This window comes from Mustela erminea, chromosome 1 (genome assembly GCF_009829155.1).
Source record: "Mustela erminea isolate mMusErm1 chromosome 1, mMusErm1.Pri, whole genome shotgun sequence".
Taxonomy (NCBI): domain Eukaryota; kingdom Metazoa; phylum Chordata; class Mammalia; order Carnivora; family Mustelidae; genus Mustela; species Mustela erminea.
The window spans coordinates 158,242,728-158,268,534 of NC_045614.1; the positions used below are offsets into that span (position 1 = coordinate 158,242,728).

The window sequence follows — 25,807 nt, forward strand, 5'->3', positions numbered from 1 at the left end:
TCCTGCTTTGCTCAATCACATAGATGTTTAAATTTTCCTAGACTCTTATAAAACTTCATCAGTACCCCTGGAAAGTCAGGCAATAGGACACCTTCAGGTGAGGTACAGAAAGAAAAAGCTAAGGGAGTAGGAACTTGGAGATGCTTTCTCTCTCCGTCTTTCTCTCCTTCAGCCTCTCCCTCCTCTCATTCTCTTTCAATCCCTCTCTCTCTCTCACACACACACATATTACCTTCATGTTGGTTTTCTTTGGGTGGAGCAGCTCTTTGTACACCGGAATCATTTAAGCAGGGATCTCCTGTATTTGGTATTTCTTATTCCAGCACTGCACGGCCAATATTGTTTTCCTTTAAGTCCCTGCCTTTCCCAAGACCTTCTAGGGCTTTGGAATCTTCAACAGTGAGGTTGATTTCCCAGGGCTACACCTTTCTAAGGATGATTGTCTTCTGATTCCCTGTACCCACTTTTTCTCTGGCCCTGGTGAACAGACTTACTCTTAGTCTTGAGTATTGACCCAGGGCAAAGAGGGAAGTTTAAAATAAGTTTGGGGGGGGGCGGGCGGGGAATCTCTATATTTCAGGGTACAAACTGTATGGCCTTTCCAAGCTGTTAGTCCCTATGAGAATGTCATGCCATTTTTCCTATGGAGCTTCAATTTTAAGAACTCCCAGGAAGCACACGATAAGAAAGAGTTTTAATGTGAATTTGGGATACTACCACTCTCAAAGGGGAACGTTTTCAGCTCTCAGAAATATGATTTTTAGTTTCACAGTTTGAAAGCTCCACGACTGATTCTTGCACATTTCTCTCCCATCTTGTTGTTGAGTGTTTGCGTGTGATTTCATATAATGGATTTTCTCTGTTGTGGGATCCAAGTGCTGTGCACCTTACAGGTTTGTGACCACCATCTCTCCAGCAGGCCAAAGAAATGCCTGGGGCCTTTTCAGCTTTTTTAGAAAGAAACGGCTACGAGGCTATTAGTCTGATTCTAACTTTTACTGCATTTCTCTTGGGAACAACTCCACAGCAAGAGCAGCCGTCTCTTCCCCAGAAAATAGAGCATTTCCTACCCAGAGCCAGAGCTCTGAAAGCTTTCTTTACATGGTGGCTAGTTTATCGAGGCCAGGGCAGAGGAACTGGTAAATCGGGGTGCTTCTGTGAAGCTTTCGGACTCAAAATGTACCTCTGCATCACCCCCACTGTGTTGAAATGCACATCCCTAGGGCTCACCATAAACCTACTAGACCAGAACTGCTGGAGCTGAGCCTAGGAGTCTTCCTTTTTAAGACGTTCCCTAGATGATTTTTCCCAGCTTGGGAGCCACTGCTTTAGAACGATATTTAGGATGACCTAAAATGAAAGTTTACTCTTAGGTGTTGACCCTATAATTATTTGAAAATAATTACTTAGATCCTCGATCATAGAACGATATCTCTGAAATATGATTTGGTGGTTATTTACTGTATTACCTGATTTAAACACAACAGCCCAATGAAAAATGCAATTCTTCAATTTGCATGTTTGAATCTATTTCTTTATATCACAGGTTGTCAGATTTTTTTTTTTCATAAAGGGCCAAGTGGTAAACATTTTAAGCTTTACAGGCTGTACAGTTTATGTTGCATGTAAACACTGAAGGCAGCGTTAGGCAATAAGTAAATATGCTTGCCTGGCTGTATCCCAGTGAAACTTTATTTATGAATACTGGACTTTGAATTTCATATAATTTTCATGTGCCGCAAGATATTCTTGTTTTGGATTTTTAAATCATTTGTAAGTGCAAAAAACATTCTTAGCTATGGGCTGTACAAAAACAGGCAACAATTTGCGATGACGTGGATGGAACTAGAGGGTATCACGCTTAGCAAAATAAGTCAATTGGAGAAAGACAGCTATGATATGATCTCCCTGATATGAGAAAGTGAAGATGCAACATTGGGGGTTTTGGGGGGAGGAAGGGAGGGAGACAAACCATAAGAGACTCTTAATCTCACAAAACAAACTGATGGTTGTTGGGGGGGAGGGGGATAGAGAGAGGGTGGTGGGATTATGGACATTGGGGAGGGTATGGGCTATGGTGAGTGCTGTGAAGTATGTAAACCTGGCCATTCATAGACCTGTACCCCTGGGGCTAATGATACATTTTATGTTTATAAAAAAATTAAAAAATTAAAAACAAAAACAAAAACAGGCAACAAGTGAAATTTGGCTCATGGGCCATAGTTTGCTAACCCTTGTCTGCACTTCTGTTGGCTCCAACTTAAGACAAATATGGAAGAGAATAAATCACAATCTTAGGAAACATTTTTTTCCAAAACATTTTTGGTTATCAGTAAAATAATAAGGTATCTATAACTGTCTCTGTATGTTCAGCAATAAAATGTTTCTGGTTTAGAAAAGACAACTATGGGGGCGCCTGGGTGGCTCAGTCAGTTAAGCATCTGCCTTTGGCTCGGATCTGGGATGGAGCCCAGGATCAGGTTCCTTGTTCAGTGGGGAGCCTGTTTCTCTCTCTGTTCTCTCTCTTGCTATCTCTCATGTGCTCTCTCTGTCAGCTAAATAAATAAAATATTGAGAAAAAAAAAAAAGAAAAGACATCTATGTTAAATTTCCAGTCTTATATTTTATAAGTGGTTCACCAGATATAGAGCAGTTATTCAGAATCTAATAGGTAAAAATTCTTAGAGACAGTTGCAGCAGAAAGAGAAAGAGGTTGAAAATAACTAATGTTGTATACATGTCTATTGTCTGGGCACTGTTCATCATATTCAAAGGTAGGGAATTAAAACATTCAAATTAATGAACATTGATAGGAAAAGCAAGTTCACTTATTGATGACATGTTGTCAATAAAATGGTTCCCTAGTTAGGTCTCTTTTCCATTTTTGTCTTACTAGGCTTTATTGTATCTTCCCAGCACAGTAGTTCAGGGTGTGTAATAGTTGTCAAATTAAACTCTCTAATATGCTTTCTGTTCTGTTCTGGCTATCAAAGTTTAGACAATCAGAAGTTGATCTACCATCCCTTTTCATTGCTTGATTTTAGTTTATTCCTTGAGCATAATTGCATTTATGTGTCCCTTGGAAACTATTCTAATGGTTTTCAAACTATTGGCTAAGGAAAACCGGTGTTCCAGAAACCAAATTTAGTGGTTCTGCTGCTAAAATGGAATATTGACATTCTTTTACTGATTCATAGAATTCTGCTGAACAGAACTTTATTGACTAAAGATTGTCCCAAGAAACATCCTTAAACATTTTGATGTCTACAACATTTTTTTCTGAATTAAAATCTAACAGTCCAATTTGGATAAATCACATAATTAAATATTTAGCTTTTCGTATTTGGATTTGTTGTTAGATAAAGAGTGCTATGATTTTGGAATTCTCTGCTACCTGAAAAATTTTGAGAACCTGTAACCTGAATTATAATGTGGAAAAGTTACCAAAAAAAATCTTCTTCAGCAAATGGAGATTAAACCTATACAATTAAATTTTGTGAAATTACTTTTAAACTTTCCTTCTACCAAACTTCATTTTAAATGTGCCTCAAGTTTCATATTTTTGACCGTTTAGTAAAGACTATATTCTTGCTAATTTTGGGAATAATTCCACATTCCTGCTAACCCAAATTCAGTCACTGACCTTTCTCCAGCTTTCCTTGCATGTATTTTACTCTCTCTTCCTATCCTATTTTCTTCTAAATATTTCTCATCCTCACGTTGTTTTTTGATATTGCAACTTTGACTTCTTGATGGAGAGAAGAACAGATTTCTCAGTGGCCAATGCTTGGATTGGGGAAGGAAGAGATCAAGCAAGCATCTGACTGTTTTGGAATTGCATCTTCTTTTGATTAACATGAACCCAACCTAGACATGCTCTACCTAAGGTTTAACTAGCCTCACTAGAAACCTTGTAGTTCACAGGTAACCAGCATCCTCATTTCCCATGGCCCTGTCTCATAGCGCTCATCCATAACAGCCCTTGACAGCTCTCTAGGAAAACATTCCATTAGATAAAAATAGAATACAGGAACAAAATTCTCATTATCTCTGACGTGCAGAGAAAGCCTTGGTAACCTACCAAAGCCTAAACCTAAAGCCCTTGGACCACCTGGAATGATATCAGGACCAGGGATATTGGTTTTAAAAAATTATTTGGACCTCCAGTCCTATAAAGAGGACTAAAGTTAACACTATGTTGTCAGGAATGACCACGCCAAATTTTTATGACTTTTAAGCTTTCCTAACCCAGCCATCTTCGCAATCATGTGCTCTTGTATTCACTTACTCTCAGATGTGTAGAATGACAGGTAATCACTTCTTAGCATGGTTATTTTTATGGCATATGCAAATGAAGTCTTTTTGTGAACAGACCTAGGCTCAACCAACCTCTGTTGATAAACCTGTGTCCACCTTGACTGCCAACAGCCTGGCCTTGTCCCTATCTGTAAGTCTACTCTAGGCTGTTACAGTCTGGTTGTCTTTTCTCCCTGCTTTTAGGCTTCCCCAGGGTCTGTTTTGCTTGATTTCTTTCTAGGACCTCCCTCTACATTCCTTTTTGCTGCAGGACCTTCCCCTCCCACTTTTCTTCCTTTGCATCTTCCCTGTGGTCTCCTTGGCAGCTGACCACAGCACGTCAATGATTGGCCCGAAAGCCACGGCTAAGTTTGCCTTCAGGTAAAACCATTTGTCCAAAGAGGGTAATTTGAGCTTCTTAACATTTTTCACCTTGAAATTGCAAGGTTTTTTAGACCAGGAACCTAAAATTTCATCAGTAAATGTTGCATTGAGATACTGATATAATTGGGTTTAGCCTTCAGAAAACCAAGAGCATTTTATAATATTATACAAGGAAGGGAATACGAAGGAAATTTGAAAGCCTAGAACTTACTGAAAATGTTCCAAGACCTTCTACTGAGAATTTACCCAACTATCTTCTGAAGAACTGGCTATTAATTGTTCTCATCAAGATATGAATCGGCAAGTTTAAAAAACCTCTTAATATGACCTCAAACAGTCCTAAAGACTTTTAGTGTGTTTTATACCTATTCCAGGACTGACTTATTTGGGGGTATATACGACATGTATAGACATGTCCTCTTTATCCATATCTGCACCTAATTTCATATCAAGATTTAGATATTAATAAGAATGATTTTCTGTCTCAGTTTTTACTACTTCCTGTTCAGTTACCTCAAACACTCAGATATGCTAAGCCAGAGTTGTGTAAAATGTGATATCTGAACTGTGATCCCCCCCATCCCTAGGAGTGTCCTCTTCTTCCATTCTAGTCCTTGTAGTTTCCCAGAACCTATTCCCACAAGTACCTATCCTGATTGCCTGCAGGCTGTCAAGTCCCTTAGGTGTTAATTGAGAATTAAGACGTTAACTGATAAAAGGTATAACTACTTGCATTAATATTTGCATTGCAAAAAGAGTATTAATAGGAAAATAATTAAGCTTTAAAGTTTGATTTCTTTGAGGCAATTTATCCTGCCTGGCAACCTGTCAAATCTCTACCGGCAGGCAGCCCCCGCTTTGCATCACCTAATCTGCCGCGTGCCTCATGCTGGCCACATGAAATTTCAGTGTAACTCTGCAACCAAACTATTAAGAGTGTGGAAGGGGATAGCTCGGAATCCTATGCAACATGATCCAAAGACATTAAATTTCTCCTCTGTTTATAAGTTAATTTACTCTTCAAGGATCTTCCAGGGCTTGAGAAGGTCAGTAGCCATCCATCGGTCATTCTGCAAGTTCACAGTTAGTTTATCCACAGATCAAAGAAGATCTTGTAACAAAATTCATGCATTATGGAGGCAGTAAAGGCAATTTGCAATTTCTTGCCCAACTTTGCATATAATTGACCTGTTCTTGGTTACTTTTATGCTTTGAAAATCTAGGGATTGTGCCCAGCAAAACATGGTGAATTGCAGAACAGAAAGGAAAGGATAGCAGACAATTGGGAATTGGGACCCAGGCTTTGTTTAGAGTACTAAGTAGGCCAGAAGGTAGTCAGCATTGGCTTTTGTCAGGAAGCTGGTGTTTAGCATTGGTGGGCAAGATGGAGACTAATACCAGGAAGAGAGCTGAAACTTTTAAAATATGGTATAATGATGGGCGCCTGGGTGGCTCAGTGGGTTGAGCCGCTGCCTTCGGCTCGGGTCATGATCTCAGGGTCCTGGGATCGAGTCCCGCATCGGGTTCTCTGCTCCGCGGGGAGCCTGCTTCCTCCTCTCTCTCTCTCTGCCTGCCTCTCTGCCTACTTGTGATCTCTCTGTGTCAAATGAATAAATAAAATCTTTAAAAAAATAAAAATAAAAAAAATAAAATATGGTATAATGGTTAAAACACTAGAGTCACACAGACATCATGGCTTCGCCCTTTACTATCTATGTGATGTTGGGAAAGTTCTTCAACTTTGCTAACTTTAAACAACATTAGTTGTAAGGAAAGAGAAAAAAAAAAATATGCCTATATAGATAAATGAACTAGTATATGTAAGCAGCTCTGTGTGACCTGAAGCGGCACCAACAAGTAGAGTTTGAGTTGTTAGCTCAGGACAGGGAATTGAGTGTCACATTCAATGCAGAATGTTGATTCTTCTGATGAGTGTTTAACTCCTCTCCTTCAGTCTCCCCCAATCTAAGAATTGGATTAATCCCTGATCATGGGCAAAGTTTAAACTTTTCAGCTAAAGTTAATTGAAGTCTCTTAAGAGAAGAAAAGGACAGTGACCCTGAAAGACAGACTACTAAAATCAGGTGGCTGGCTCCCATATGTAGGAATGTCCAGGAATCACCTAAGGAGTTTTATAAACACATGGATTCCTAGGCCTCTTCTGCTGGTTCTGATTCAGTAAGTCTTTGAAAAAACCCAGTGATCTACATATATAAAAAGCTCCCAGTGGGATTCCTATATAGGTAGTCCATGGGTCACACTTTGAGAAACAATGGAGTAGATGCTGACAAGAACCTGAGATAAGCTATTACTATGGCTGGACATGATATTTGCATAATTTTTCTAATGTGAAAGTAAAAGAAAAAAATACATTGATTCACGTAACTACTTTTTTCTTTTAAAAACTGTGGCAAGAGTTTAAAAATCCATCTGAGGAAATATTTTCTGCAAATATATGATGCACGGAGGGCATTTAAAAAGAGTATTGAGTAATGTATTAGACAACATATTTGACTGAAGTTTATGAAATACATAGAAAATGTGTTCAAAAGGGTAATTTTTTATAGTCTTTATAGAAAGCCTGTGGTCTCACTTCACTGAAGCCATTTCTAGGAAGTGCATAAATAATCATGGTCCAATTGGTTTGCTTTCTAAATACATGATCCTTGGAGAGTCTCCAGAGGCTCTTAAATAAATGGATGGTAGCGTGCTGAGTAGGTATGCTGTCTCAGTCAGTTCGGGCTGCTATAACAAAGTACCATATACTGGTGGCTTACACAACAAACACTCATTTCTTACAGCTCTGGAGGCTGAGAAGTCCGAGATCAAAGCGCCAGCAGGTTCAGTATCTGGTGAGAGCTCACTTCTTGGTTCATTATGTCCTCACAGAGAAGAAGAGGCAAGAGAGCTTTCTGAAGTCCTTTCTCAAAGGGCGTGACTCCAATTCATGAGTACTCCAGCCTCATGACTTAGTCACTTCCCAAAGCCACATATCTTAATACTATCACTTTGGGAGTGGGATTTCAATACACTTTAAGGTTACTGAGGGTATTAAACAAGCATTTGACAGATCCTAGGTTAGAATCCTTTAAAGCAATTGAATCTCTGAATAGTTATTCTGTGTGGTTGCAGTGAGATCCTTATAAGGTAGATGTGAGAAATAAGGGCGGCAGACCTTTAAAAGAGTGAAGAACAACACAAGGCTGGGAAGTTGTCAGTGATGCTTGAGTACACTTCAGCACTTGGTTGAGATAGAAAGTCTGTGCTATGTGGAAAAAAGGACCGAGCCTGATATTTTTGTATGACAGGTATTTGTTATCACGTGCTTTCTACATCCAGAAAGGTCTCCATGTGGATTCTATAAATGTTATATTTTTAAGGAAATAATTGTATAATTTTTGCCTGTTAGCTGTTGCAGGATCTAAACCACTAGCAAACCTAAAAGTTCCCAATGAGAAAGAGAGATAGCTGAGTTTTGCTTGCTGAAGGAGTATTAAAAAAGAAACAAACTAGGACAAAAGATGGGTTCTTTCCATCCACATCTCAGACCTCTTTTTCCTTTCTTGGAAGACTTACATTCATATCATTAAGGAAACCCAGCTTGGGATCATTCTCAGAATGTTCAAGTCCAAGGTCTAGAACCATAGCAGGGCACAGAGATTTGTGGGTAATGGTGCTATGTCTAGGCTAGCAGGCTATTAGTCAGTGACAGAAATACAGTAAGAAGCATCCAGTTTTGGAGGAAAGGAGGCATCAACTAGATTATGATAGGCCAAGTTCATGGCTTGGCCCCACATTAGCCCCAGCTGGGTCTGGAGTGCGATCTGAGCACCAGTGACAAGGACGGAAGACTCAAACAAATTGGTGTGCAGAGTGGAGAATGGTAGGTAAGGAAAAAGTATCTGAGAGTGCATATAGGTACCCACTACCTCAGTGTCAACGCTGAGGTCCAAACCTCTCTCAATAGTGAAGAAAGAGCTTCTAAGGAAAGCTGGGCTTTCATCTCCGTACTTCAGGACAAAGGAGGCTGACCCTGCAGGTCACGATTTCTTATTAGCAACAGTCAGACAGTTCAGAGGATAGGGGAGAACCAACAGTGGGTGCGTGTGGTCATTAAAACTCTTTATTGTTCAGCTAATTAGAGAATTGTTTTATTTTTCTATAAATTAACTTCCTTGCTGGTATTCCTTCTGTCATTTGGTTTTGGCATTCCTTCTGTCATTTGGTAATTTTCATATTAATTCTTCTCTCCTTATGCCAGAAATAGAAAAATCTCAGAGATTGTCTTTTTCATTTTGAGAAACCTACCCTGAGGAGACAGCCAAAAGAGTGAATATGTCTTTCTCCTATACTGGGATTATTAAATCCAATTCCATTTTTTAAAAAACTTTTAATATAAAAGTAACATATGATTTATGTCAAAAATTCAAGCAATATAGGAGGGCATAAAATGAAAGGAGATTACCTGACTACACATTTCTGACCCTCCCCACTCCATAATCCAGAAGATGGCCACCAATATTATGTAGACGTTGTATACGTATACAAGCCAATGTGTTTAAAAGTGTATATACGAATGTATATATTTATATGTGACTATAACTTTTCTAACATAAACAAGATAAACCATAACTAATATCCTATAAATATATCTTAGATAGCATTGCATAAACTAAATTTTCTTAATTAAGTGAATACATGTATACAAAAAGCATGACACATGGTAAGCATTTAATAAATACTAGCTATAATAATGCAAATATTTTGTAATAATCCTTTCCTCGCTTAGTTTTATAACTTTACAACTATACAGCATTTCAGAAAAACATGGACTAGTTTTGCTTGTCTGCCATTTTCATACAAGGAGCTTTCTGCTGTATTTATTCATCTCACCTAACATTACATTTGGGAGATTATCTATATTGCCACTTACAGCTGTCATTTAGTCATTGTCTTTGTTCTATGGTATTTTATTTTATGAATATGCAACAGTTTTTTTTTACTTTTTACATGGTATGGGTGTTCCCAGTGCTGCTGGGAACATCGCTGAACATAGTAGTGGAATTACTAGATGCTGTGTGTGTGCTCAGCTTTCAGAGATATTGCCACACTGTCTCCCCAAATAGTCAGACCCGCCTCCTGACTTCAAACCTTCAGTGTTGGAAGAAATGTGGCCCTTTTATATCCTTTTTATTATAAGTATATTTTTCATCTTTTCCTTTATGTATTTATTTTCTTGATGAAGGTTTTGTACTACAGAAAAATGTTTACTTTTTATGTGGTTTTTAGGGCTCAGTGTTTCATGACTTACTTAGAAGGTACTCCCCCTTCAAGATTATCAAATTATTGTCTATTCTTTTCATATTCATACAGTTTAATTTTTAATTATTTGGCATGTTTGAGTTTGTTTTGGTGAATAATATGAGGAAACTTTTTTTTTTCCCTCAACAAGGGATAGCCTATAGTTGTAGTTTCAACACCACTTAGCAACAATAAAAGAGAAAGATCATTTATTAGGTAGGTAGTTTTAACATATTGATATATAAAACTGTTTTTTTAATATGGCTAATACTGGTTAGATAATAGTAAAAAAGTACCTTATTTACTAGAAATAAGAAAACATAAAATAGAATAAGCATAATGTAAAATTCTCATGACTTGGGAAAAAAATTGAAGGATGAATAAAAAAGACTTAAGTGTGATATTTTATTCTTGGATAGACAGAATCATGATTATAAACCTATATTTCTATAAATAAACCTATAAATCTGATACAAACCAAATTGAAAAGCTGAATATTTATTTTTTGCTTTATTTAGAAGATAATTCTAAATTCATCTGATAAAGATATATGGAACCAATCATGAAAACTCTGAGAAATGACTATTTGTATCTTTAATTAAAATGTATGAAAAGCCATGGTAGAGGGGTTCCCAGGGTTCAGTTGGAAGAGTGTACAATTCTTGATCTGAGAGTTGTGAGTTTGAGCCCAGGTTGGACATAGAGTTTACTTTAAGAAAAAGAAAAGAAAAGAAAGAAAAGAAAAAAGAAAACCTATGGTAATTCAACAGGTATAATCCAACAAGTATAAAAATTCATTTTATTATCCACTTTCCCCTAACATAGATTAAAAATTTTAAGAATAAAAATAGTGGGTGACAATCCCAAGAATGGACAAAAAGAGTCAAGAAAACAAGAAAATCAAGAAATAAGCCAAAGTGTATATAGGAGTAGTACTTAAAATCGTTGATGAAAATATGAAAATTTTTTTAAAGATTTTTCTTTATTTATTCAACAGACAGAGATCACAAGTAGGCAGAGGCAGGCAGAGAGAAGGGGGAAGCAGGCTCTCCACTGTGCAGAGAGCCCGATGCGGGGCTCAATCCCAGGACCCTGAGATCATGACCTGAGCCGAAGGCAGAGGCTTAACCCACTGAGCCACCCAGGCGCCACTATATGAAATTTTTTTTGTCAGAAGCTGGTTCACATATAATTTCCAAAGCCTTTTAATCCATTTCACACTCATGTGAAATAAAGTCAGGCCTTCCAGAATTCTTTCATTGTATTTATCCCTGATGAGAATGTAGTTCCATATGAGTTATGGAATAATATCTTTCTTCTGCTTCCTATTTCTTTTTTTTTTAATTATTTTTATTAACATATACTGTATTATTAGCCCCAGGGGTACAGGTCTGTGAATCATCAGTCTTACACATTTCAAAGCACTCACCATAGCACATACCTTCCCCAATGTCCATAACCCAACCACCCTCTCCATACTCCCCTCCCCGCAGGCAACCCTCAGTCTGTTTTGTGAGATTAAGAGTCTCTTATGGTTTGTCTCCCTCCTGATCCCATCTTGTTTCATTTTTTCCCTCCCTACTCCCCACAACAACCCCCCTCGCCCTGTCTCTCAAATTCCTCATATCAGAGAGATCATGTGATAATTTCTACTTCCTAGTTTTTATAATTACGGTTTTTAATTGTACTTCAGAAGCCACACACTGCTTTTCAGACCACACCCCACTTGCATATATGTTTTTAAGTATTTAGGTCTTTAAGACTAAAAATTTATATTTTGAATTATTAATCTTATTTAGCATTTGGAGGCATCATCTCTCTCCCCTATACCCCCTAGATGGTTAGTTTCTTATTTTTGTCGACAGTTATCTTCCTCAGTTTATAAAGACCTCAGAAAACAAATGAATAAAGAAATGAAGTGCAAAAATATAAGTGGTTTTATTCTCCATTTATATCCAGTTGTTTTGAAAGGATTCAAACTCAACAGGTATAAAAACTATATTTTATTACCTATTCCCCCCAACTTAAAATGTCATCCAGTCCACAAATCAGTCCAACCAAGAAATTCCGGGTCATCCCTTTTCTTCAGTCGCCCCTTTAATAAGGGGACTTTGTGAAAGTAGCGCCTTCCCATCCGGCTTGGCCAGTATGCTGGGCTTTCTGCATTTCATCTCTCTAAACCTCTGTGGTGGCCTTTCTCTCTGCCTTTGTTTTTATTTAAAAAGAAGTGGAGGAAACATCCTCATGCAGTGCTTTTTAAATGAAGTGACTTGTCAAGTCGGAGACTGTGGCAGTCATCTGAAAGGCAGTAAATTCAGCGACCCTCACTTGCACTGACAGCCTGTCACGCGCTTGAAACATAAATAGCAGTGGAGACAAATCGCTGCTGTTTTCCTATTAAGCTTTGGCCCACTAGCCTCGTAGCGGTCCAGGAGCGCATGGGCCCGGCCTGCGAGAGCCACCACTGCTTTCCGGAGCAGGCGCTCCTCGCCCCTGCTCCACCTCCACGCCGCCAGGGCTCCCAGCACCGCAGCTGGGCCCCTCACTCCTGCTGCAATCCATCTGCTTCGCAGAAAGGCCAAAAAACCCGGGCCAGGACTGAGGGGTGCTGGTACACACAGGGCTGCCACCCAAGCCGACTGTCGATGGGGGTGATTCCTAGTTCCTACGCTTTGGGCTGAAAGCAAGAAGCGAATTGCCAGACTCCTCAGGGTTATTTGTGTGAGGCCCAGAGCTGCCGCCCTGTGTTAAATGGGAACATTGTAAGAACATCAATTCAGTTCATGCTTAAACCATTTCCTTTTCTGACCTACCCCCAGTCCCTTACACCACTTTTCTCTTCATTACTTATTTATTGACTTTAAGCAAGCACAATTCTCGAAATTGGATCGAACAGCTCATTCAGCAGCGAGGCTAGCCAGAGCAGTGAGGCGAGGATTTGGGGGTGAGCCCAAATGAGGTCACTGCAACGTAGGGGCCTAGAAGGAAAGGGCAGAGGGCCAGATGGGGTTATTGCCTGCCTTGTTTTAATTACCTTTCAAAGGCTTCTGTGGCGGCCACAAAAACTACGCCTAGCCACCTCTCTGCAGTGCAATTGTCCTGCTGAGTTTAGGGCATTCACTTACAAAAGGCCAGTTCATTTATGTGACTCCTGAAAACAGCAACCGCTGTTCCCCATCTCTGGATAGCTCGTCCTCAGCTGGGGCAGACGTGCTAATGTCAGGTCACATGACACCCGGCTGGTTCTGATGGCGGTGGTGAGAGATCTTGGTTGTTGCTGCCTCTGACCACCAATTCTAATCTCTACGTCACCCCCTTGGGATGAAATCATCCAGAAAACAGAAACCTGCTGGCATTTTTATTTTTATTTTATTCCAAGGGACTAGTGTTGTTTTGTTTTGTTTCTTTCCAGTTTTACCTCCTTGCCTCTCCTTCCCCAGACCCTTAGGAAAATAAAAATGAAGACAGTGAGTCCCAGTTTTTTATGACATCATGCTATGTCATACAAATGTGCAGTCTCTCCTACAGTGGTCTGAATTCCCACTGATGTATAAGTACACATTTAATCTACGTGTAGCCCCAGTCTCTTAGGAACTCTGTGTTTCTGGGTGCCTGAAAAATGTATTCCCCAGGATCTTCCAAGAAAACCTGGTACCAACCATGTGAAGAATGGAACTCATTATCTCCACTGGAGATTAAGCTCTCCTTCCTAATTTCCCCAAGTGGTGCCAATTGCATTCAAACCCAGGAAGTCCTTAGCGTTCAACATACACGCCGCATTAGAATACAGTTCATACTGAAGAAGATTCAGATGGGCTACAGGCGGCCCCGGACAAATAAAAGTCCAAATGTGGCACACATTCCCTTCTTCTGCGCTCACAGACATTGTCACTCTTTCCCACTGAGCCCAGACGCTGCCTCGGATTGCTTCTCAATGTCATCCTCCCAGCAGCCACTGCCAATTAGTCAGGATTGATGATGACTATCTGACATCCTTGGGGAACCAGCCCCACTTTCAACAGCAGTTCACAGGGCAGCTTAGCACAATACAATGTAGGATTTAGCACCAAGTAACTGGTACTGAGTGTAAGTGGTATTGATATTAAAAAGACTTCATTTTTTAAAAGGAGTATTTATTTATTTATTTATTTATGCAGAGAGAGAGAGAGAGCTGGACCAGGGGGAGGCGCCGAGAGAGAGGGAGAAAAAGAAACTGATGTAGAGCTCAATCTCATTACCCTGAGATAGTGACCTGAGCCAAATCAAAAGTCAGATGCTTAACCCAGCCAGGTGCCCAAAAGGACTGTAGACAAATAGAATGTCCATGGGGTTCCATGCTTATACACTGAAATGAAATGTAAGAAAGAAGAAATGAAATCTATCATTCCTCCAGAAATGAAAGAAAGGAGGAGTGGTGGAAGTAGAGAAGCAAGGAAAGAAGGGAGGAAGGAAGAAAGAGGGAAGGAGAGAGAGAAGAGGGAAGGAAGGCAGGAAAAAAGGCAGGGAGGGAAGGAGGAGAAAAGGAAGGGGGAAGGAAGGAAAAAAAGAATGATAAAAAATGCCATTTTACTCTGTATCTTGTGGATTCTGGAAGGCTCCATTGTACCTTGAGATGCGGTGATACCAAACACTGTTAATCCAGAGTCTTCACACCACCGTTCACATCATGCTGCTCATTTCTCCTGCATGGAAAACTCTGTTTCAAGCAGGCTCACCAGATTGCCACACCCTTTCACGATTTGCCAGCTCTGATTTTCTGCACTTGTGTTTTTCAACTTCCGGAAAACTCACTCCTCCCAGGAAGTCTTTCCTAATAGGGAAGTCCCTTCCATACTGTCCCTGTAGCTCCTTTGTGGCCTGTTGGCATGTGTGTGCACCCGTGGCTTCGGTGGGGCCCTGTATGTAAGCAGGTGGTGCTAAACTTCTAAATTATCAGGGTTTTTTTCCTCATTTATTGCTTCATTAGATTCTTTTAATAAAGAAGTTAAGTGGACAAACCTTATAAAAACTGAAGGCTGTCCTTTTTTTTTTTTTAAGATTTTATTTATTTATTTGACAGATCACAGGTAGGCAGAGAGGCAGGCAGAGAGAGAGCAGGGAAGTAGGCTCCCCTCTGAGCAGAGAGCTCGATATGGGGCTCGATCCCAGGACCCTGAGATCATGACCTGAGCCGAAGGCAGAGACTTAACCCACTGAGCCACCCAGGCACCCCTGAAGGCTGTCTTTTACTTTCTTCATCTAGAACTGAGCTGTATGGCTTTGGAAATGCCCTGTTATCCATTCTCAAACTCCCATTTTATACTCAGTAGACAGAAACAGAGCAGATTCTGAGAGCTGAGAGACCAGCTAACGACAGCATCTCACGGCTCTGTAATGATAAAAGCAGACATGACTCATTAGGAACCTGAGCTCCAGAAGCCCACAGACTGGTTCAAACCTCAGCTCTCTTTAATAACATTGTATACTGGGGCAAGTTCTTTAGAGCCTTCTCTAAACCTGGATTCCCTTGTTTCCCCATCGGTAAGCACTGGAACGCAGTATTGTGAATTAAATGAGATAATATCTGAGCCACCTAGCCCTGTGCCTCGTAAATGTTTATTAAGTGCTAGCTCTGTCGACAGTCACTCTGCAATATTTCCGGAGCACCCCAGCATCCAACGTTGTGCTGCATACCCTGCTGGGAGGGGTACAATGATGAGCAAAACCAGATGTGGACCCTGCAATGGAAGATTTGCTATTATCAATACAATTCCCCTCATAAAAAAAAAAAACAAAATGGAACATAGGGAATCCTAATTTCAAGCCTAGCATTTAGAAGGGCAGAACAGTTTCTAAAAACTGACACGAAATAGGAGGTAATGGTTAAGTAGGAGTACAATTACACAATGTCACGCCCCAGGAATAAAAAGGATGTGTAGATGGTGGCTTCCGGTTGGATGCTGAGCTCAAACTGTCAACTAGCTGGTTTTTTTGTATGTGAAAGCAAAAAATGCAATCCATAATGAATTGGGTCTCTCTGGATGCCAAGAAAAAATAATGCCAGGGCGTTCTTCTTCATTTGGCTCACACTCATTCATAGAGCCAAAGCCAGTTGTGAATCTTTCCTGGCATTGTGCTTGCCTCTGGTTTCTGGGTACTAACTACACCCTTTGGGGCTGCCGAAGGCATGGGGCCAATCTGCATAATCCACACCCTGTTGTGTCTTCCTATTCAAAGGGGGAACATTTCTACAGCAGGGCAACCAACCCCTTCCCTTCCATGTAGCTCAAATATCTCAATAGTCAAATACCTCGTTCTCTAGAGCTCTTTCATTGCCATCCTCCAACTCTTCCTTAAAATCATCCCTATTGTGGGTGCCTGGGTGGCTCAGTGGGTTAAAGCCTCTGCCTTGGGCTCACATTGTGATCCCAGGGTCCCGGGATCTGCTCCGCAGGGAGCCTGCTTCCCCCTCTCTCTCTGCCTGCCTCTCTACCTACTTGTGATCTCTGTCTGACTTGTGATCTCTGTCTGTGAAATAAATAAATAAAATATTTTTTAAAAATCATCTCTATTGTATCATCATTGTATGTCTTCAATGCAGTGCTCCTCCCGGTGTCCCCTTATTCTCTTATGATTGCTGCTTCTGACAAGTGTGTCTGCCCCCACCCCTGTCTTCTTAAAGTCATGGATCATTTACCAGCCCCCTCAATCCTCCCATGATGGGCGGTGAGAGGTGGGGATGAGAAGCTGTTTCAACCTTTGGTCAGAAACACTGTCAAATGCTAAAGGATCTCTCAGCTGGGATGTGAAGCTGAGAAACAAAACTTCAAAGGGTCTAGAGGGAGACATGGCTGGAAATACAAACAGAACCCCATCGCAGGCATATTTCTTTTTAGATTTCTTGTGTTTTTTTTTTTCCTCCCTTCCATTTTTTTTAGCATGTTTGTATAGAACGTGATGTGCAAAAAAAAAAAAAAAAAAAAAATAGGGAAGGAAGCAAAGACAGGAACATGTGAGTATGTCCTTAGGAAAAAAAAAAAAAAAAAGACATGAAACGTATTGTAAGAACAGAAACTTGTTACAGCATTTGAAGTTAGCACAGAAAACTTCAAATGGCATCACTGATTTGCAATCCTTTTTTCTTTTATTTTTAGAGGTAGAAGTTCATAGCTTGCTTTTGCTCACCCTGTTCACTCTTCTTTCCAATCACAGGCCCATGCAAACACACACATTGGAGCACACATGTACCTTACAATACAAGCCCCATTCCTTTGCTCTTCATTAATCTGTATGTGTGTTTGTGTTAAAGCTAATCTGTTCACATCTACTCGTAAATACTCAAATTTAGGAGAGTAAAGAGAATGTCAATCCCATTTCTTTCTGTGGAAGAATGATCTGCAGAGATGTTGTGCTAAGATTTCTCAGAAGAGGGAGGACAAATGATTTCTCCCTTTCCTAGCGTGTTTGAATCTTTGAAATTCAAAGATTCATTTATGACTTTTTGCAAGTCATAAAATGCTCAAATTTTAACAGGTTTTCTAAAGGCCATTTCCCATACCTCAAATAAAGATAAAGAAAGAGGTCATAATGACTATTAGAATAGCAGTCTTTTTTTGTTTTGTTTTGTTTTTATCTCAAATAGGGCACTTTGTTGTCCTCTCTGGGGAATTTTCAAGAATAGGCCTGTTCTGTTTAGTAAGCAAATTTGGGGGTATTAGTGAATTTGCATGCTATTTCCTAAAAGTTCAAGTGAATGGTTAAATGTGAATAAATTGTTATTTGTCCGCATGCACGTGTGTCTGTGGGAAGGGGAAGGTGGGGTGGGGAGAGAGGGAGGGAGGAGAGAAAGGGAGAAGCAGGAAAGCAGTGCCAGGGAAATGTATTTCATTTCAAGTGGCCACGTGCTTCCAAATGCCTGGTTGACCTTGGAAATCTGCATGAATCAACGTTTTGGATGTGAACTCCCCAAGTTTCACCAAAGCACAATATTCCGAAGCTGCTAAGACGCTGGCACCTGGCATACTTTAATTGGCGTGATTCCTGACTGATTTGCTTCTACATTAGGGAACACAGAAGAGAACACTTTCCTCTCGCCGTTAGCTCTAGGCCCTTCTTTCTGACTTATGAAGAAATATTAAAAGAACTAATATGTACAATTTGAGTAAACAGTGACTACGAGGGGATATGCTAATTATGTGCAAGAGTTTGAAAGGCGCACCCACCGAGGAGGACGAGCCGTTATTTAGCCCGGTAGCTGAAAATTGCCAAGAGACACAAAAGCACATTAAGCGGAGGGAGATTTAAACTAAACGCCAGATCCCAGAATAAATACAACACTTCGCAACGTGAGCAGGCTTGTGGAAATAGGTTGAGATGTTTAAAATACCAAAATATTGAAATTTGCATTTCAAGTAAACATTTATGCCAGGGCAGAAAATAACAGGAACAAGAGAAGAGCCCACGTTGTAGCCAGAGGGCTGTGTTCAGCTGGAGAACTTTGCAAGAGGTCAAGTGTCACGCTCTGGCCCGAAAGCCTTCTTGAGGTTGAGAGTAGAGGGAAATGGCAGCAGGACCCTTGGGTTGAGAGCAGCTAGTCAGAGCGAACTGAAAGAAAGGAGGGGGAAGTGCCCTGAGGGGGACAGATATGGTTGGGGGGGGTGCTAAAGGGAAAGGAGCAAGAGGATCTGAGCCCATTTTAGAATTCTGACTCAAGGGGCGCCTGGGTGGCTCAATGGGTTAAGCCTCTGCCTTCTGCTCAGGTCATGATCTCAGGGTCCTGGGAGGTCATGGTCTCAAGGTCCTGGGATAGAGCCCTGCATCGGGCTCTCTGCTCAGCAGGGAGCCTGCCTCCCCCTCTCTCTCTGCCTGCCTCTCTGCCTACTTGTGATCTTTCTTTCTGTCAAATAAATAAATAAAATCTTTAAAACAAAACAAAACAACAACAAAAAAAAGAATTCTGACTCAAGGTGAACAACATGTACTCCATCCTTTGAACAAAAACTTGCACTTGATCAGATAAAAGGTGTGTCATGGTGACTGTTTCCACTCAGGGGCTCTGTTGGTATTGCCACACTTTTTTTTTTTTTTTTAAGATTTTATTTATTTATTTGAAAGAGAGCACAAGCAGGGAGGAGGGGTAAAGGGAGAAGCAGTCTCCACTGAGCAGGGAGCCCAATGCCGGACTCAATCCCAGAACCCCGGGATCATGACCTAAGCTGAAGGTAGATGCATAAGTGACTGAGACACCCAGGTTCCCTTGCCACACCCTTTTGTGAAATAACTACACACAGCAAATACACCCTCAGGGCACAGCCAGAGATGCCCTGTGTAGCTTTTCAACAGCAGAGGACTCGGCACACTCTTTCTCCCCCAGTGAAAACGTGCTCTGTGAGGATCATCGAAAGGAGTGGGACTGATACACCAGCTTCTCTTAGAGAATTACCGAGCCACCTTTCAATACTTCATTCTCTTGAGTTATATGATGTCTTGAATCTGACTCTAGTTTCTATTTGTGTCTCTTAATTTAGTTCAGCTAACTCAACAAACTAATCTGTGCCAAATCCTGTGCAACAGAAAAGCTCCCATTTCCTCTCAGATCACTGTGGCTTAATAAGAAATGCTCAAGGGAAGTAGGACAGATAATGTGTTGTGGGCCGAGTCCCTGCGGTGTAAGAAAAATAGACCATCAAGAAGTGCCATGGGACTCTGGATGGCTCAGTCGGTTAAGCGTGGAACTTTTGATTTCAACTTAGGTCATGATCTCAGGGTTCTGGGATGGAGCCCAAAGTCGGGATCTGTGCTGGGTGTAGAGCCTGCTTAAGAGTCTCTCTCGCCCTTTCCCTCTGCCCCTCCCCATGCTCCTGCTCTCTCTCAAGAGTAGGAATAATAATAACAACAACAACATTAAGAAGAAGTGCCAGGAAGTATAAGAGTTTCAACTGAAGGATCCAAAAGACAAAGGAAGAATGACAAGAAAGGCCCAGAGGTGTTGTTTAATACTTTAAATTCTTATCAATGGATGGAGGAAGACCATCTATCTTCTCTTACCTGTATTTTGTTTGTACACTGAGACTCCCCAGTCTACTGAAACAGCTCTGAACATGTGTGCTGGGGAACAAGGGAGCAAGGGAGAAGCAAAATGATCTTCCCACCTTATGGATGGGGCACGTAAGAGAAACTACCCTTTGTCTTTCAGTGGTATTGGGGGAGATTTTTCCTGGACATGTGGAATTAAAAACTCATCCCATGACGCTCTGTTTTATTATCAGCTTACCAGAAAAAGCGGGATTATTAATACCTATATTAGCGTGTAAGAATCCCAGGTCCAAAAACCCAATAAACGCCACTTTATTTTCTCTAGTTCATCTGAGTGTCTACCCTCATAGGTTTATCATCTTCCCAAACTGCCTTAATTCATACTGCCAAGAGTCATCCTCCCTCTCCTGGAACAGGTTCATATTCTTTAGAAATTCTAAATGCAAGGTAGGGATTCACTACCCACCATTTCTAGGTATGTTATGTGAGTCAAAAAGAATTCAGCATTGTTGACCATCTCTAAGAAGACTGCATTGGTTCTCTCTTTCACTGACATCTCAGGACCTACCCAGGAATGAGGTTGATGGGTGTGGGGCCCCAGCAAGGCAGAAATCCTACACCATTCAGATATCATTCTGAACCCTTCTTCTTCTTTTTTTTAAGATTTATTTATTTATTTTTTTATTAAGAGGGAAAGTACACAAACAGGAGGAGGGGTGACAGAGGGGCAGAGGGGTGTTCAGCATGGAACCTGCTGTGGGCTCCATCTCACGACCCTGAGATCAAGACTGCGCAGAAACCAAGAGTCATGCACTTAACTAACTGAACCGAACTAACTAGCTAACTAACAGAACCAGACTACCCAACTAATAGACACTTTACTAACTGAACCAAACTCTTATTTTATTACAATCCACCATTATTATCAAAATCAGTAATGTTGTCTTACTATCAATTCCACCTCTGCTCTCCAGATTTTTTTTAAAGATTTTATTTATTTATTTTCGCAAGAGAGAGAGAGAGAGGGCACACAATGGGGGGAGGCAAGAGAGAGAAGCAGGTTCCCCACTGAACAGGGAACCTGATTTGATTCAGGACTCAATCCCAGGACCCTGAGATCATGACCTGAGCCAAAGGCAGACACTTAACCCAGTGAGCCACCCAGGCGCCCATGCACTCCAGAGTTTTTAATGAGTTTACACCTATTTTGGCCTGGAGTTGTCAACATTGCCATTTGTCTTCACGGTATTTGCATTTAGCTATAAGATTCTAGCATCAACTAGTTGACACAGCTCTCCATCCACAGCTGCAAGTATGCAGGAAAGAATTTTTTTTTCCTTTAAGCCCAAATTCTTCCCAGCTCATCCAATACAGTGGACTAGTACACTTCCTAAGATTTCTGTTTTCTTTCCTACTACATTCTCCTTCTGTGATATGTGAAGTCAGGTCTGGCTGCTTCCCTGAATGTGGAGAAGAAAACAGGTGAAAACACAGACAGAGGAAAAAAATTAATCTTTTATAGATAATAGGCAGCTATTTCCTTAATAGACTTATTCTTAAGCATTTTCAGTAGAAACATGTGCTAGATAATGTGCAGGACTCGAGTACCAGATAATTCTATACAACTACTGCCTTTTATTGTTAGGATCGTATAGTTTCCTCAACACTAGTGATAATGACAATTGACAAGATACTTGAAGCTTGGAACAGTCCTGACAGTTGTGTTATAGGATGTTATCAAAGAGGCCCTGTGTTCTATTGGGATCCTAGTTAACAGGCTTGGCTGACATATTTAGACAGTGAATATGTCTCTGTGCTAGCTGTCTGCTATGTTGATTTGGCCATTGGGGAATTTCCAGAAAAGGAAAACAGCTTGTGGCATTTGAGTCAAGCTATTAATTGGTACCATTTAGTGTGGGATGACCAAGAGCAAGATTTCTTCACGGGACAGGACTGTGTCCTTTTGCACCCTTCCCAGCTGCTTTAGCCTAACCCAACAACAATGGGGTTTTGTAATTTGGTGTAAACAGGGTTCAGTTTAGCTGGACTTAAAGTCAGGAGGCCTTTCTGGCCAAGCTCCTAACCTGATCAGTCCCCCTTCCCCTTCACCTTCTTTTCCCTCGGTTCCTTTTCCTCTCTTCCCACTTCCTATTCCTTCTCTTCCTAACCCCCACCCCTCTCCAAGAAGAAAGTTTTTTAGTCAATTATACTCCATGGGAGGGGAATTAAACAAGCCTGCCTGCCTTGAAATTCCATGACTAAATTCATTACTAAATGGACACATCCAACTTCATGGAACTTTCCAAAAAGGACCTCCAGAGCCCTAATACCAACTGATGAAGCCAGGGATACTGAGCTCCCTACCACAGTCGGTCACAACGCACAGCATCAGCAGCACCTCCTTGTGGATCTGGATCCTGGCCTGAATGAAAGTCTCAGTGACGAAGTAGTTTGACACCGAGCACGAAAACCATAGCTGCAAGACGGGGTCTTGAACATTACCTTTGTAAACAGAATTCCACATAATCTGAGGGAGAATACTGTTTCTCAAAAGGAAACCACTTTTCCTAACAACAACTTTGGTCAGAAGTGTGCTTTGCCACATGGTGTATTTAATAGCATGGTGTATTTAATAGAGCTTTGACAGTAGCCCTTCTGAACCATTACAACTCTGTGCCCAATTCCCACATGTTCTGAGCCCTTGGTGTTCTTGCCACATGGTGTATTTAATAGCATGGTGTATTTAATACAGCTTTGACAGTAGCCCCTCTGAACCATTATAACTCTGTGCCCAATTCCCACATGTTCTGAGCCCTTAGCCAGTGACTAATGGGTGTAGATGCATAAACACTTCAGCTTCTTGAACGCTCAGTCAGGACAAGTTTGAGTGGGACATGTGCACTCCCAGACCTCCCTGATGGATTAAACCAAGTTACTCTCTGAGGGATGTGACCTGCACCCTCTCTTGGCTTCTTCCTCTTCCAGGTCCCATTTTCCCACTCCCCTCATGGGTTTTCCCGAGAATGTTCCTTCTGTGATCACATTCACGTGACTTTTTGACTTGGGGTCTGCTTCTGTGGGACCACAGACAAGCTCATTGTCAAATTATTAAAAAGTCGTGGGCATTTACTGCTTCTGTAAAGAAAACATAGGTGTCCTACTGCATATTTGGAACTTAAAAAACAACCATGCAAATCTCTGTTTTTCAGGGAGAGAGTTTGAAGGAGAAGAAGAATATCTGGAAATTCTTGGCATCACCAGGGAGCAGTCGGGCAAATATGAGTGCAAAGCTGCCAATGAAGTCTCCTCGGCGGATGTCAGACAAGTGAAGGTCACCGTGAACTGTGAGTATGGCAAAAGCCAGCAGGTGCTGTGTGCCCAGGGCCCACCTCCACCACAGGCAAGCTCTAAAGATCCCATTAGCAAAGGAACATTGCATTTCAAGCAGATGCTCCTCAGGTCAGGGATGCACATTTATACATTGGACGCACCCAAGGACAGGACTTGGCCCTTGAATGAGAGAAATTAACTCTACCAACTCTAAATATAAACCATAATGCATTTAACAATACAGTCTGTCTTTTACTGGGACGACAGAATTAAGAAAACATGATGAGTCAGCCCTAGCATTTCTGGCAATCACTATTTTGGTCTTTGTGGAGAACAAGGTCACACCACTTTGGAAAAAGAAACAATTCAATTCTGCTTCAACTGGAATTTCTCTTATTGCATTGTTTATCAGAATGCAATAATCCTTCCTCTGCTATTTAACTAATCGGCCTTGAGAACAAATTTAAGTCACTGTGGTCAGGTATCCGATGTCCCTGATGGCTACAAGGGATACCTGATAAATTAGTTTGGTTATCTATTTGTCCCAAAGTATGGGCATTAGAGACGAAGATTTCACTAAGATGCATAGGTAATGGGCATACTTTGAACTTCCTAGATGAAAGGATCCTTAGATGTAGTTCAAAAAGACAGGGGGCGGGGGCGGATCCATATGATGTATGTCACCCAGCAAAGGAATAAAGAGAATTCGTTTACCCTGTTCAGTTCGGAGTGACTTTTCACATCATTCAAATTCAAGTTCCCTCATCACACAATCGTGGTTAGTGACAGGGACAAAGGAACATCCTTATAGTTCCTATGCATTTGGTGCACACACACAGACATACACACACATACCCTACACACCCATACATACATCTGCACATATAACACATGTACATGCATGTATATAGGCACACAAAGACACATGCACAAACACATTAACCCATGTTTGAAAATATAGTTTAGATCATGATGAGTTACTTTCCATTATTTTAAGCCCTCCATGAAGTCACCTATATACCAGCGATTCTATATAAATTCACTGTCATGGTAGATAGAATTGACTCCATTTTAGGGTTTAAGACTCTGAAGCCCAAGGAAGTAAAATTGACTTTCCAATGTGGAAGCAAGTGTAAGAAAGTGGATTCAGATTCTGGCCCATTTGATTCTAAAGCCAGTATTCTCAGGAGGAAGAGGAAGATAAGGCATTTTCAATTCTTAGTGCCTACGATGTGCAGCACTGGACTAATGGAATTGTATTTAATTCTTACATGAGATGCGTTGGTTATCTCATGGTTATCAACGCATGAGATAAACATCATCAGTTCGACTTTATGAATTTGGAAACTGAGGCATAGAGAGCTGAGGAAACCTGCCTAAAGTGACCTGGTCTATGCCAGGCTGCTCCATTCTCGTTGCCCTGCTTTAACCTTGCAGCCTTCTGAGACAGTGAAATCTTCTTCACCCCACCCCTAGAAGAATCCAGTACATAGGACTCTGCCATAGACACTTATGGCAATCATTTCCAAGAAGCAAGGGATACATTTGATGAGCTCTGAAGTGCTTTTATCCTGTAGCTGCCTGCGATTTTTTTTTTAGGAATAGAGTTTTGAAATGCCAGTATTACTATTCTTTTTCAGTGCTGGGTGTGTTTCAAAGACACATTAATGATCTCAGTGTTATAAAATGCTTTAGGATCTTTTTTTTCACATGAAAGGCAATTTCTGTGGGTGTTTATATAAGTTTATAATGAGGTTAGTTAGGTTCTTTTATGTACACACAGCCATGCCGTCCTCCTCCACCTCTTCTCTGACTTTTAGAGTTAAGATTTCATTTTCTCTTAATTGACCTTCATCTTAATTAGATTTCGGAAAGTCCAATCATGGAGCACATAGAAAATATTTATGCTTCCATTGTGTGAAACATCAAAGTGGTCTGCATTGCAGATGGTTCCCAAGATCAAAGCCAGACGCCCGGGCCCTATTATTATTAGCGCAATTAGTCTGACATTGCTCCTTCTTGACTGTCCCCACAGTGTAACTTAGAGCAGAAGAAAATACTGATAATTTTTAAGAAAAAGCTTTTATGAAGATGTGAGCTTTTCCTAGTGATGAGTGAACCATGGAAGAATATAGACAGAACCCCAAGATTCTGAGATGTCTAACAATAAATTACACGGAGTTTTATAATGGGCTTAGTTAAACATACAGAATGGATGCCCTAACCAGCAGCACCTAGCACATACCTGACCTTATAAAAATTGCTCAGTGAATGTTGACTGAGTGAGTAGGTAAAAATCTCACAGGTAAGGTCTGCCCTCTTCACATTTCTCCAAACTCAAGTCACCTTTTTTTAACCAGCACTTCGTCAGCTGGGTTTGTATCACATTAGAACAACTAGCCATGTACTTGTTGTACTGTTCATGCAATTTGTCCTATTTAAATGTAGTTGTATTAAGTAGATAAAGTCGCCAGGATTGAAT

At 40.8% G+C, this 25,807-nt stretch overlaps 1 protein-coding gene across 4 annotated transcripts in view; it reads left to right on the forward strand.

Moving 5' to 3' along the window:
* Positions 1-25,807, forward strand: part of LSAMP (limbic system associated membrane protein) — a 652,229-nt gene that overhangs the window by 580,166 nt on the left and 46,256 nt on the right. For all 4 annotated transcript variants that reach the window (XM_032348148.1, XM_032348158.1, XM_032348174.1 and 1 more), the window contains exon 4: positions 23,205-23,339. In XM_032348148.1, coding sequence (XP_032204039.1) covers positions 23,205-23,339 — 135 coding nt within the window. The remainder of the gene's footprint in view (positions 1-23,204; positions 23,340-25,807) is intronic.